The sequence below is a fragment of the Notolepis coatsorum genome (genome assembly GCF_963971535.1).
Source record: "Notolepis coatsorum genome assembly, chromosome: 3".
NCBI classification, from domain to species: domain Eukaryota; kingdom Metazoa; phylum Chordata; class Actinopteri; order Aulopiformes; family Paralepididae; genus Notolepis; species Notolepis coatsorum.
This window is the reverse complement of record NC_140167.1, coordinates 210,814,291-210,829,479: the sequence shown is the minus strand read 5'-3', so window position 1 is coordinate 210,829,479 and position 15,189 is coordinate 210,814,291. Positions and strand designations below refer to the sequence as shown.

Below are 15,189 nucleotides of genomic sequence, written 5' to 3'. Positions count from 1 at the left end.
AAAAAAAGCACATTTGGCACATTTACCAGCTCTCTGAAGAGGGGGTCCAGGGTGAACCAGAGGGCCACAGCGCACCGCTGCCCCCTGGTGACGGCCTTCACACCGTGCGGGTTCTCCCCTCCCGACGAGAAGCCCACCAGCCTGCCACACTTTGGCTTCACTGACGCCTAGGAAGACGACAGGGACGGCGGTTATTATGACGGACAGCAGGTCCTCATCAGCAGTGAGAGTAATATAGTCAGTATCAGGGGTGTAAAGTACTTGAGTAATTTTACTTCGTTGCAATACTTAAGTACTGTTTTGGGGGATTTGTACTTTACTCAAGTATTATTAGGTTTGTATACTTGTACTTTTACTCATTACATTTCAGAGAAAAAAAACATACTTTTTACTCCTTACGTTTAAAGTGCAGACCTACAAAGTACAAAGTACAAATCTCGCAGGTCCAACAATTTTAATTAGTATATTTGTTTCTCTGGCCGTAACTAACGTTAACGTTATTAATCCTGCGACCTTCACTTTATTTAAAAACAGCCAATCACATCCCCATTAATGGAAAAAGAACCCGCCCATACCCATGCTGATTGGTCCTTGTGCAAGACTAGAAAGCTGGGATCTTTGATTAAACACCTGCTATCAGAAGAATAGACAGTCAGAGTGACAAGCTACAGAAGATTCGCCACAAACGATAGTACGAGTGATGAAGAGGACGAAACGGAACATTTCATTGCCCCGGAATAAAAAAAAGTTTTAAATGTTTACTTAAGTACATTTAAAAGTAGATTTATTTTTTTTGGATCCACTTTTTCTCCCCATTTTCTATTTTTCTCCCATCCCAATTTCATATTTCCAATTCTTCCCTCCCCTGTCTTGAACGTTGCTAGATTATGCCTCCCACTGGTCAGCTGTAGTGAGGATAGAAGCCTTGCATCACGTGTCCCCTCCGGTACACGAGGAGGCAGCCTGTCGCATCTTTTCACCGCAGCAGCTCGAACTCTCAGTGGCGAGGAGTAACGCGTGGGAGGCTCACGCTGCCCCAGATACTTCCTGCTTCCGCCGCCACCCAACCGACCTGTAGGAGTCGCTGTCCACAACGTCCAATCCCCACCCACCGGCTTTCCCACCCTCTAACACTTGCCAATTGTGTTAGTATGACGGCTGGACAAGCCGGTAGCAACGCCGAGAGCTGGGCTCGATACCAGCATATCCTGCGTGAGTGGCGAGCGCCTTGCCCACTGCACCACTCAGCCGCCCTAAAGTAGAAACTTTTTGACTTTTACTCAAGTGTGTTTTTAGCCAGATACTCTGACTTTTACTCGAGTAAGATTTTGAGACGATACCCATACTTTCTGGGTACTTTTTACACCCTTGCTGTATAGTAGGATCCACAATCATCAATGTTTTCAAAGTAGCTCAAAACCTCTCATTAATGAATCACTGTTATTATAGCTTGTATAGTCAAATATTACTTTTATTTTGGTTATATCATGGCCTAGTCTAGTGTGTGTTTGTTTGCATAAAAGAATGGGAACACAAACTTTCCCAAATTTCAAAACAAAAGATCTACGATTTGTATGAATCTAAATGTATACAAAAAACAATCACACTATTGTTCCTGGACCAGTGCTTCTAATCTAGGGGTTCTCAAACTTTTTTATACCACAACCCCATTTTATTTAGGATTTCTTTTGGCGACCCCACACTTAACTCATTCTGTGCCAAACCCGAGATTTCTTGTGCTTCAAATCCAACCGTTGAGCGCCAAACCCGAGATATCTCGTTTTTAGATCCTTTTTTTTTCTCCTCGATTTTCCTATTGTAAACAGTCGCACAGACCTTTGTGACTCATCTGAGACCTTGAAATTGCAATGACGATTGAATCCCGCCAGGTGGCAGTATCGCCTACCTTATGAACATGTATATGGACCAGCTTAGTGGGGGTAGCCCCAGCCCCCAAACAACTAGGGACTCTACTAGTAGGTTGCGAGTAGCTGTGAGCAGGACGACAATGGCGATCGCCTAGAGCGAACTATTGGATATTATGAAAAAGACTAAATGGATTATATGCATGATGATTATGGACGATAAGGTGCATTTCCTAACGTTATATGTATTGATCCTGTTCTGATTCAAGACACTTGGACTCGAAGTGAGAAAGGATGTACCTCTAAAACAAAGGTAACGTCTATTTTACGTCTACTTTACCGAACCCCCATCTTAAAACATGTGTTTGTATGATCGCAGCATCGGAAAATGACCCCCCTCCCCCGGCTTTGTGAAGAAACAAGTAAGTAAGTAAGTAAGTAAAGTTTCAGGTCATGTGTTTACCTTTGACCTGGCAATAATATAGGTTTCAGGCAAGCAGCCGCGAGATTTGCACATACGCTGCACAAAACACACTTTATCTCACGATCTAGAAAACCAGCCTGGATTATTTTGAAACGGGGCGATGTTTACCGTGGTATAGCGCACAAACGAAGGGTTGTAGAAATGAACTGTTTCGTCCCTGTTGTACTATAAATAGTGCCTGTCAAATGAGCCATACTATTGTCTCCATAACTATAATATAGTATATACGATGGGTCCGCAAACATTATGAAAATGGTCAGTAACGCTGGCGCCAGGGAGTAAAGATGGGAAAACAGTGTGGCAGTCAATGAGTTAATGTATCACGTAATTTCAACATGGAGTTAAGGAATATCAAAATAAAAGCACACGTTGAACTTGATCATGCATATTTATTAGAAATTTGTATTACAGCACTTATATATACACATTTATAAAACGAGGCATAGTTAGCCAAAATCTGTTGCCAGAAAAAAGAAATGTACTCGCCAATGTGCGACCCCACTGTCACCTACCCACGACCCCACTTTGGGTCGTGACCCATAGTTTGAGAACCGCTGTTCTAATCTAAATTAAAATGCCTTCCCTCGCACTGAAGCCATGGCTGAAAGCTTAACGCAGGAGGACTAAAAGCCAACTCACCGTGACTGTCTTGGCGTCCATTTCAGTGAAGATAAACTCCCCGCCTTCAAAATCTCCATTTAGGTACAGCAGTGCACTGAAGACACAACAACAACATGATCAGTACATTCTGGATACTACTGTACATAAGTACCTGAACATCGGTAGCAAAAAAAAAGTGATTTGAGCGTATGATGTGCGTGAAGTTGCCCATTGGTGGAAGCCAGTAGGACCCAGTGGTGTCTAACCTGTAGTCTCTGTAGGTGTAGGCTGGTCTAACTGTAGTCTCTGTAGGTGTAGGCTGGTCTAACTGTAGTCTCTGTAGGTGTAGGCTGGTCTAACTGTAGGTGTAGGCTGGTCTAACTGTAGTCTCTGTAGGTGTAGGCTGGTCTAACTGTAGTCTCTGTAGGTGTAGGCTGGTCTAACTGTAGTCTCTGTAGGTGTAGGCTGGTCTAACTGTAGTCTCTGTAGGTGTAGGCTGGTCTAACTGTAGGTGTAGGCTGGTCTAACTGTAGTCTCTGTAGGTGTAGGCTGGTCTAACTGTAGGTGTAGGCTGGTCTAACTGTAGGTGTAGGCTGGTCTAACCTGTAGTCTCTGTAGGTGTAGGCTGGTCTAACTGTAGTCTCTGTAGGTGTAGGCTGGTCTAACTGTAGGTGTAGGCTGGTCTAACCTGTAGTCTCTGTAGGTGTAGGCTGGTCTAACTGTAGTCTCTGTAGGTGTAGGCTGGTCTAACTGTAGGTGTAGGCTGGTCTAACCTGTAGTCTCTGTAGGTGTAGGCTGGTCTAACTGTAGTCTCTGTAGGTGTAGGCTGGTCTAACTGTAGGTGTAGGCTGGTCTAACTGTAGTCTCTGTAGGTGTAGGCTGGTCTAACTGTAGGTGTAGGCTGGTCTAACTGTAGGTGTAGGCTGGTCTAACCTGTAGTCTCTGTAGGTGTAGGCTGGTCTAACTGTAGTCTCTGTAGGTGTAGGCTGGTCTAACTGTAGGTGTAGGCTGGTCTAACCTGTAGTCTCTGTAGGTGTAGGCTGGTCTAACTGTAGTCTCTGTAGGTGTAGGCTGGTCTAACTGTAGGTGTAGGCTGGTCTAACTGTAGGTGTAGGCTGGTCTAACCTGTAGTCTCTGTAGGTGTAGGCTGGTCTAACTGTAGTCTCTGTAGGTGTAGGCTGGTCTAACTGTAGGTGTAGGCTGGTCTAACTGTAGTCTCTGTAGGTGTAGGCTGGTCTAACTGTAGTCTCTGTAGGTGTAGGCTGGTCTAACTGTAGGTGTAGGCTGGTCTAACTGTAGGTGTAGGCTGGTCTAACTGTAGTCTCTGTAGGTGTAGGCTGGTCTAACTGTAGGTGTAGGCTGGTCTAACTGTAGGTGTAGGCTGGTCTAACCTGTAGTCTCTGTAGGTGTAGGCTGGTCTAACTGTAGTCTCTGTAGGTGTAGGCTGGTCTAACTGTAGTCTCTGTAGGTGTAGGCTGGTCTAACTGTAGTCTCTGTAGGTGTAGGCTGGTCTAACTGTAGTCTCTGTAGGTGTAGGCTGGTCTAACTGTAGTCTCTGTAGGTGTAGGCTGTAGGGATGTTCGATATTGGCTTTTTTTCCAACTCTTAATTTCCGATACCAATATCAACCGATATCAACCGATACTGATATATGCAGAATCATTTCAAGTAATTAACATTACATATCTCTTGTTGTGGAATTAACACAACATTATGCATACTTTTGACAATAAATAAAATCAGAATGTGTTCTTACTTGCTTGCCTGGGTAAATAAAGGTTAAATAAATGTAAAAAATAATTATAATAATAATAATAAAATTAAATAAATTTGATACAGATAATTTACGATATCACATTTTAATGCCAATATCGGCCGATAATACCGGTAGGCTGATAATACCGGACATCCCTAGTAGGCTGGTCTAACCTGTAGTCCCTGTAGGTGTAGGCTGGTCTAACCTGTAGTCCCTGTAGGTGTAGGCTGGTCTAACCTGTAGTCCCTGTAGGTGTAGGCTGGTCTAACCTGTAGTCCCTGTAGGTGTAGGCTGGTCTAACCTGTAGTCCCTGTAGGTGTAGGCTGGTCTAACCTGTAGTCCCTGTAGGTGTAGGCTGGTCTAACCTGTAGTCCCTGTAGGTGTAGGCTGGTCTAACCTGTAGTCCCTGTAGGTGTAGGCTGGTCTAACCTGTAGTCCCTGTAGGTGTAGGCTGGTCTAACCTGTAGTCCCTGTAGGTGTAGGCTGGTCTAACCTGTAGTCCCTGTAGGTGTAGGCTGGTCTAACCTGTAGTCCCTGTAGGTGTAGGCTGGTCTAACCTGTAGTCCCTGTAGGTGTAGGCTGGTCTAACCTGTAGTCCCTGTAGGTGTAGGCTGGTCTAACCTGTAGTCCCTGTAGGTGTAGGCTGGTCTAACCTGTAGTCCCTGTAGGTGTAGGCTGGTCTAACCTGTAGTCCCTGTAGGTGTAGGCTGGTCTAACCTGTAGTCCCTGTAGGTGTAGGCTGGTCTAACCTGTAGTCCCTGTAGGTGTAGGCTGGTCTAACCTGTAGTCCCTGTAGGTGTAGGCTGGTCTAACCTGTAGTCCCTGTAGGTGTAGGCCGGGGGCTCTTTCCAGCACTCGTTGGCCTCAGGGTCCAGCAGGCAGTTGTCGGCGTGAATGGGGTGACTCAGGTCGTTCCTGTGGTCCTGTTGACCTGTGGAGCCACAAGGATACAGTCATTTATACTCCGGGTTCCCACAGACATTTCAAAAATGAAATAGACCTGTCTCAAACCCTGCCCCTTTTCTTGATCCTCCAATCACAACTGTCGCTTACCTCGGACAAACTTGGTTTGTCCGAGGTAAGCGACAGTTGTGATTGGAGGATCAAGAAAAGGGGGCAGGGTTTGAGACAGGTCCATTCAAGGACGTTCAAGTACTTTTCCAAGCACTATTTTTTCATTTTAAAAGGGCATTTATCGGATCCAATATTTATGGCTTAATTAAAACCAATTTCCGACAATTAGTTACACTTTAGATACAAAAAAAAATCAATTTCTTGATTCAGAACTATTTTATCATGGATGAACAAAACTTTCAATGCGAGTGTAGCCTTTTTTCACCTTGTTAAAAAATTATTGGCTGCTTTCAAGGAATTCCAGGTAAAAAAAATCAAGCACTTTAAGCACTTCAATGACCTTGTGTGCGAACCCTGTTTACTGTCAAATAAACCCACAGAGGTGAACAACTAAGTGAGTGAAAATGTGCGTGTGTATGAGAGAGAAAGAGAGAGAGAGAGAGAGTCCATGACAAGTGTTTTTTTTGGTTGAGCTGTGTGTATAAATGGTGCATTTATATATATTTTTTTATCCAAAGCGCTTTACAATTTTGGGTCCTCACATTTTACCCATTCACACACCGATGGTGGAGGCGACCGTGCAAGGTGCCGACCTGCTCATCGGGAGCAGTTAGCGGTTAAGTGTCTTGCTCAAGGACACACCTCGACACGCTGCCCGGGAAGATGTGTGCGTCTGTGTGTGAGAGAATGAGTTTGTGCCACATGGGTGTCTATGGTTGAGAGTGTGTATACTGCAGTGTTTCGCCTGAAAAAAAATGTAATGCATCAATCTGGTGCACTTTGAGAGCAAAATAAAGAGGCTAGATCTATGATGAACTTTGTGCTCAAAACACAAAATCGACTAGACTGCAGTGCTTTCTCCCTGCAGCCTTTTCCTCAGGTCAGTCTTTTACATTAAGCACCCCCCCCCCCACAGCCCAAATGAAATGATGATAAAAAAAAAACATATATATATATATATAATTTGTTTATTTTTATTTTTAATTTTTAATTAAAAAACATTAATAGTCTAGTTCATAGCAGCGGCGGTCCTAATTCAGAATGCATATAGGGGAAACACTGTACTGTATGTATCATTGTGTGTCTGTGTCGTGTGTATGTGTGTGTGTGTGTCTGTGTCGTGTATGTATGTGTGTGTGTGTGTGTATGTGTGTGTGTGTCCGTGTCGTGTCCGTGTCGTGTGTCTCCGTGTCCGTGTCTGTGTGTGTGTGTGTGTGTGTGTGTGTGTGTGTGTGTGTGTGTCTGTGTGTGTTTGTGTGTGGGTCCGTGTCGTGTCTGTGTGTGTGTGTGGGTCCGTGTCGTGTCTGTGTGTGTGTGTGTCTGTGTGTGTTTGTGTGTGTGTGTGTGTGGGTCCGTGTCGTGTCTGTGTGTGTGTGTGGGTCCGTGTCGTGTCTGTGTGTGTGTGTGGGTCCGTGTCGTGTCTGTGTGTGTGTCTGTCTGTGTGTGTGTGTGTGTTTGTGTGTGTGTGTGACTCACCAGTGATTGCAGTGCGACACACCAGATGTGTGTAGGAGAAATGCAGGGTAGAGTTGAGGTGGAAGTAGGACTCAATAATGCGTCTGGCTCTCTCGCTGGCGTCGTAGAAGAGACGGGCGCTCCTCAACGGCACTCTGCCCTCATAACCGTACTGTGGAAACACACAACCACCAGTGTGTGTAGAGATGCACTCAAACAACAAGCCAGAAAATACACAACAAGCCAGAGAATACACTAAAAAAACAACAAGGCTTTTGAATTCTAGTAGTTAATTCTATACGGTTATTTGTAGTTTTACAATCCAATGCACTCTGAATCTTTGGATTGCGGGTGGATTTTTCCGGCAGAATTCTTCAGATGCAGATTACGTGTGGGTTTAAAAATGTGTATCTATTTCTTTATATAACTTTTTTTTTTTTATCCACTTTTTCTCCCATTTTTCCATATTTTCTCCCATCCCAATTTCGTATCATCCAATTCAACCCTCCCCTGTCACGCACGCTGTTTCTTGCCTCCCACAAGCCGGCTGCAATGTGGACTAAGTCATACAGAGCACAAGTCCCCTCCGGTACTTGAGGTAACAGCAGTCGCATCTTTTCACCTGCGCAGCTCGATCTCTCAGTGGCGAGGAGTAATGCGTGGGAGGCTCACGCTGCCCCCGACACTTCCTGATTCTACTGCGCAGGCGCACCAACCGACCTGTAGGAGTCCCTGTCCACAACGCCCGATCCCCACCAATCAGTTTCCCACCCCCTAATACGGCCAATGTGTATTAGTGCGGACGACCAGCTAAACTGAAAGCAATGTGGAGCGCTGGGCTCGAACAGGCAAGCCCAGCGTCTCCAGCATTTCGTGGCGAGCGCCTTGCCCACTACGCCACGTAGCCGCCCATATTTCTTTATATAAGTTACGTTTTTCAGTCACTATACTTAACGAACAAAGCTGATTTATTTAGCAAATAATCTCACACATATCCCAAAACTGTAAACCATTCTGCACACATTCAGTTAGTTTGACAGTTATTGAGAGTTAAGGAGTTTGAATAATGTGTCCTCCAGTGATGTCATTGGAGGACACCGAGACCCTGCGCTGTGCTCAACGAAATGATGGAGATGGAATTTTCTTTCATTCCCCTTATAATCCCTATTGCTATCTTTCATCTCCATCATTTCACTGAGCTGTAATTAACACGACACAAGGATTCAGTGTCCTTCGATGACATCACTGGGGGGGGGGGGGGGGGGGCAATATTCAAACTCACTACCTCGATAACTGTCAAACTGAACGTGCGCAAAACTTTTTTTTATCCACTTTTTCTGTTTTTCTCCCATCCCAATTTAGTCGTGCCAATTCCCCCCTCCCCTGTCTTGATTGTTGCTCGCATGTGTCCCCCACTGGTCGGTCGTGGGGAGGGTTGAAGAATCTATCGCATGTCCCCTCCGATACATGCGGAGTCAGCCAGCCACTTCTTTTCACCTGCCAGCGCGGACTCTCATTGGCGAGGTGTAACGTGTGGGAGGCTCACACTACCCTCGACATCTCCTGTCCTTGCTGTGCAGGCGCCCTGACCGACCTGTAGGAGTCGCTGTTTACAACGACCAGATTACCACCCATCGACTCCCCTCCCGCTGACTCTGCCAATTGAGTCAGTATGGCGGCCGGCCCAAGCCGGAGGCAACGCTGACAGCTGGATTCGATACCGGTGTCTCACGCGCTGGTGACGAGCGCTTAGACCGCTGCGCCATCCAGCCGCCCTGTGTGCAAAACTGTTTATAGTTTTGGGATATGTGAAAGATTATGTGCATAGTATATCAGCGTTGTTTTCTGTGTGTGAAATGCCCCTTTAACATAGTGTGACGTGATGTTTATTTACCTGCAGGGTTTTCAGAACAGTCGCCCCCTCAAACTTCTCATTGGGGGTGTGAGGAGACATCTTCCCCCTGTAGCCATCTCCTGCCATGGTGACGACCTGGAGGAGGAGCGCACACACACACACACACACACACACACACGCACACACACACACACACGCACACACACGCACACACACACACACACACACACACACACACACACACACACACACACACACACACACACACACACACACACACACACACACACACACACACACACACACACACACACACACACACACACACACACACACACACACACTTTTACTGGACTGTGTATATAGCATGGAATGTTGTTGTTGCTGTGTTTTCATTGAGATGTTTTTTTGTTGTTGTCGTTACTCGTGCAAAGCTACAATATGAATTGCCCCACGTGGGATCAATTAAGTTGTCTGAATCTGATCCGAACCAACGCCCGCACTTTATATAAAAAAAAAAAGAACACGTGACACATTCCGGGAAGTGAACGCGAGTTGAACCGTCTCCCTATATGAAGAAGTAGCTCGCCGGTCTGCGTGCTAGGGCTGAGCCCAAACGTTTGAACATTCGAACCTTCGTTCGTTACGTTGGCATTCGAATTCTAAATCAACATTCGAATTTAAATTTTTTAATAAAAAAATACTTTTTTAAATATTTTTTATTAATTGTTTAAACCAATGGGGTTTTTCTTCACAGTTGCAGATAAAGATTAGACTACACTAATATTATAGTATTAAAAGAAACTGATGAGTTATATTCATTAAAGAAAGTTGTTTTAATTGATTTAGTTGGGCTGGGGCTTCTCCCTGGGCTGGGTCTGGGGCTGGAAAGTTGATTTAATAAAAGAAAAGAGACTAATTTAATCAGATTAATCACTTTATTCAAATTGAGGATTTAGTTTGAGGATATTTATATATTAAGAGATATATTTTTCTTTTTTTTTATATTAAAAACGAAGGTTCGAACGTTCGTTCGAAAAACCCTGGCGAAGTTCGAAACCCAAAAACAGGCTTCGGGGACAGCCTTACTGCGTGCGTGCGGAGGGGGGAGGGGGGAGGGGGGTCCTTACATGGGCCAAGTGTTTGAGCTGAGAGCACTCGTCCTCGGAGATCACCCCGTCCAGCAGCACCCTCTGGGTCCCGTTCAGGGCGGCAGAGTTCTGCACCAGCTGCACGCCGTCGTACACCAGGGGACCACCTACACAGATCACAGGGCGGCGTCAGGACTATCGTGTGACTGTTGCTTTTCTCCCGCCGGCAGACAGCTCTCTGTAGGTGCTGTAGGCCCACCTGCTGTCTGCGGTTCTGGGGGCGCCGCGGCGGGAGGGTTGGCTTTTGGTTCGGACTCTTAAGAGTTTAAAGGAACAAACCAACTTTTTGGGAAATTAGCTAATTTGCCATCTACCCTGGAGTTAGACGAGCAGATACAGACCCTGTTCTTCTCTGTGCATGCAATAGGCTTATAGGTAACAGCCGCTCCGTTAGCCTAGCTTAGCGTCATTCACTGGAAGTAGGTGTGCCAGTGTAGCCTAGTTCCCAATAGTCGCGAAATACACTCCAAATGCAACTCCAAAACTTTCCTGTAAACATGTTGTGACCTGTGTATTTACCACAACATTTTCAACATTTTCGTTTTTCTAAGCAGATACTGTATATACTCTATTTTTTGCCGAACCACTGCTGCCTCGGCGCAGTGATTTCATCACCTCAAAAGCCCAGTTTAAAAAAATAAAAATAAACATGGCTTTTGAGGTGATGAAATCACTGCGCCCAGGCAGCAGTGGTTCAGCAAAAAAAATGACTGAGTATATATCTGCTTTTTTTTGCCACGTGGTAAATACACAGGTCACAACATGTTTACAGGAACGTTTTGGAGTTGCATTTGGAGTGTATTTCGTGACCGTTGGGAACTAGGCTACACTGGCACACCCACTTCCAGTGAATGACGCTAAGCTAGGCTAACGGCGCGGCTGTTCCCTAAGCCTAATGCATGTACAGAGAAGAAAGGGGTTTGTATCTGCTTGTCCAACTCTAGGTAGATGGCAAATAAGCTCATCTCCCAAAAGGTCGGCGTGTTCCTTTAAGGCTCCGTCTGGGTTCTGGGTGTGGTGGTGGTGATGTCATACCTTCTCTGTACTGCTGCGGAGGGGCGACGGTGATGTTCTTCTCTCCGAGATGGGAACGTACTCCATCCAGCGTCTGTGCCAGAGGGGATCCTGGGAGGAGAACAGGGTCATCAACGACATATCGGGCTCATGTGACCTCAGAACCAAAAAAGATTTGAATGGTTTAGTTAAAGCTGCATTAAAACTGCTTTTGAAACGAGGACCACATATACTCGACAACCACATATGAATGACATTCAATAATTACTAGATTAGATTAGATTAAAATGTATTGTCATCATACAGCACAAGTACAGTATACAATGAAAAGAAGTTTGGCATCCAACCAGAGTGCAAATGTAACAGTAAAGTGCAACAGCAATATACAATGTACAGGTTATTAAACTACTGAGTGTAGTGCTAATCAGATGTACGTACAGAGTTGTAGTATAATGTGTACAGTGATACAGGTGTAAAGACAGTATGGTAGTAGTAAGTCATACTGGCCAGCAGTGTAACTACGGTAGTAAGAGTAGAATATGTACAGATATACATATAGTATCTACAGATATGTAAAAGGATTATGTGCAGGTAAGTACAGACATGTGTGGATAGATATATATGGTGAGAATAAATATATATATGGTATATACAGCATTATTGTACATGCTATCATACAGAGCTAAGGGTTACAGAGCTATGCATTTCCCCAAGGGGATGAATAAAGTATCTATCTATCTATCTATCTATCTATCTATCTATCTATCTATCTATCTATCTATCTATCTATCTATCTATCTATCTATCTATCTATCTATCTATCTATCTATCAATAAGCACGTAATTTAACGGTCGTGTCTAACTGGTCGTACGTGTTTGAGTCTGTATGGTCGTCATTTAAAAGCAGCTTTAAGGTCAGAGATTCATAGACAAGTCACTGAACTTTCATATTTTCAACACTTCGTGTATCTTTACCTGTTTGAGTTTCTCTCTTCCACCTGTGCTGCTCCAGTAATGCTGCAGGAGATCAGACGGGAATTAATGATGCTGCATGTTACTGTAATCTGCAGCTCGTCTACCATCAACTCCATGAGTGACAGTTAAAGGGAAGTTCCACCACGGTTGGGTAGTTTTAGGTTGTTGGGATAATAATAATAATAATAATAATAATAATAATAATAATAATAATAATAATAATAATAATAATAATAATAATAATAATAATAATAAACTTTATTATATAGCCCAAAGTGCTTCACAGCAGTGATGTAGGCATAGGCATAAATTGAGCATAGAATTGGCGTAATTATAGACGGGCATAAAGTGAACAGATAATTGATATTAAAACCTCCTGGACATTTTGTAATAGATTTCTGTGTTAAAATGTCCAACCCCAAGAGGGGTCCCTGCACAGGTCCCACCCACACGGTCACCTCCAGGGTCTGAGGCCCCACTCGTGCTGGGAATCGTACAGTTTCAATCTTATCGATTATGATAGATTTCTGACATCGAAATCTAGAAAAGACTATTAGCAGGTTTCTGACCAAATAAAAGCAATGTCTAAAGTGCAGACATATAATGAGTATAGAAATAGACAAAGTACAATAAAATAGACATAGATTAGCACAAGATTAAAGAGAGTAAAATAATGCAAGTGTAGTGCAATAAAATAGTTATCATCGACAGTACAACAATCACAGTCTGGATGCAATGAGTTCAAGTAGCAGAGTGTATTAAAGGCTAAGGTGAAGAGGTAAGTCTTTAGCTTATTAAAAAAAAATATATATATATATATGTGATCTAGCTTCCCTGGTTCTGCAAAGGTAGCCAATATTGTCTCTCCAACGTTGTATAAGCTAGATATAAAATAATCTAGATATGACAATATAACATTAGGTACAGGAACATAACAAAACCTCCTATCTGCATACAATTATTGGGGGAAAACCTCCTATCTGCACTTCGCGAGGCACTAATACCGGTCGGTATTGTTAACACATAATATAGTAATATAGTGCAAAAACTGTTTATTGTATTGGATATCCTTAAAAGAAATTGCATTTCGCAATTTTCTTTTAACCATCTACAAACAACGATGTCACCCTGTTGAACGTCGAGAGCTCATAAAACTCATAACAACAATGGAATAAAAGGTTTGTCAAATTTGAGCCGAATGGTCCCTCTACTTCCACCTTAGGAGTAGTATGACCATAGGTGGAGCTGTTAGCTGAGAGTGGTAGACGCTCTCCATTCCAGGACACCTGTTACCCTGCTTGCTCTGAGTCAGCCTGTAGCGCTGGCACATTATGGTCGTTACAGGACTCAACACAAGCTCTGTTGTGGATCTACTGCAAGAACAACCTTCCAAGAGAATGAGTCTATTAAACTGTATATGAGAGAGAGAGAGAGAGAGAGAGAGAGAGAGAGGAGAGAGAGAGAGAGAGAGAGAGAGAAGAGAGAGGAGGGAGAGGGGAGAGAGGGAGAGAGGAGAGAGGAGAGAGAGAGAGAGAGAGATAGAGAGGAGAGAGAGAGAGAGAGAGAGAGAGAGAGAGAGAGAGAGAGAGAGAGGAGAGAGATAGACGAGGGGAGAGAGAAGAGAGAGCAGAGAGGGAGAGAGGGAGAGAGGGAGACGAGAGAGAGGATAGAGAGAAGAGAGAGAGAGAGAGAGAGAGGAGAGGATGAGAGAGATGAGACGAGAGAGAGAGAGACTACAATTGCCAGTAGCATACTGAAAGGAAGACTGACCAAAACAAATAAAAAGGTTGAAAAAACATATTTGGGGTCATTTTGTGTTCCATGACTCACTCACCCCTTCATTAAACTCCACCCCCATGGTGTCACTGCCAATCATAAGCAGCTCCAGCTCCTGCTTATGACGCTTGAGGTACCATGTAGCTTTCTGTGTAGAGAGAGAGAGAGAGAGATACATAGATTACTGTTATGATAATCAAATACATATTGCAATATGGCCATTTCAATAAAATGTTACATATACAAAAGAAGAAGCGAAGAGACTGACCAGAAGAAGAGAAGAGAAAGAAGAGACTGAGAGAAGAAGAGAAGAAGAGAAGAGAAGAGAAGAAGAGAAGAAGAGAGAAGAAGAGAAGAAGAGAACAGAGAGAAGAAGGGTAGAGAAGAAGAGACAGAGAAGAAGAGAAGAGACTGAGAGGAGAAGAGAAGAAGAAAAGAGAAGAGACTGAGAGAAGAAGAGAAGAAGAGAAGAAGAGAAGAAGAGAGGAGAAGAAGAGACAGAGAAGAAGAGAAGAGACTGAGAGGAGAAGAGAAGAGAAGAGAGAAGAGAAGAAGAGAAGAAGAGAAGAGACTGAGAGAAGAAGAGTAGAGAAGAAGAGACAGAGAAGAAGAGAAGAGACAAGAGAGGAGAAGAGGAAGAAGAGAAGAAGAGAAGAAGAAGAAGAGAAGAGAAGAGGAAGGAAGAGAAGAAGAGAAGAAGAGGAAGAAGAGAAGAGACTGAGAGAAGAAGATAAGAGAAGAGACTGAGAGACTCAGAGAAGAGAAGAGACTGAGAGAAGAAAGAGAAGAGAAGAGAAGAGAAAAGAAGAGACTCAGAGAAGAGAGGGATGACTGAGAGAGAAGAGAAGAGACTGAGAGAAGAGAAGAGACTGAGAGAAGAGAAGAAGAGAAGAGACTGAGAGAAGAGAAGAGACTCAGAGAAGAAGAGAAGAGACTGAGAGAGAGAGAAGAGAAGAGAAGAGAAGAAGAGAAGAGAAGAGAAGAGATCTATTCATATATATATATTGGATTATCCTGTGCACTCCAGGGAGTATCATGCTGACAAGGTGACGTCACACAGCCAGACACGTTTACATGTGTTATTAGTCCATCTGTTTTTTGCTAATTGACTCACCACATAGTGGGTAAATGTATTTCCACAATACACTATTGAGAGCAACACACCAAAAGGAAAGTTGATTCTT

General features: G+C 43.9%; 1 protein-coding gene across 1 annotated transcript in view; it reads right to left on the bottom strand.

The window, feature by feature from the left end:
• p3h2 (prolyl 3-hydroxylase 2) overlaps positions 1-15,189 on the bottom strand; it is a 66,907-nt gene that overhangs the window by 2,737 nt on the left and 48,981 nt on the right. The window contains 12 exon segments of the mRNA XM_084311530.1: positions 27-167; positions 2,989-3,064; positions 5,519-5,636; positions 7,256-7,406; positions 9,129-9,224; positions 10,220-10,347; positions 11,276-11,317; positions 11,320-11,346; positions 11,349-11,365; positions 12,230-12,240; positions 12,242-12,271; positions 14,064-14,153. Coding sequence (XP_084167656.1) covers positions 27-167; positions 2,989-3,064; positions 5,519-5,636; positions 7,256-7,406; positions 9,129-9,224; positions 10,220-10,347; positions 11,276-11,317; positions 11,320-11,346; positions 11,349-11,365; positions 12,230-12,240; positions 12,242-12,271; positions 14,064-14,153 — 927 coding nt within the window.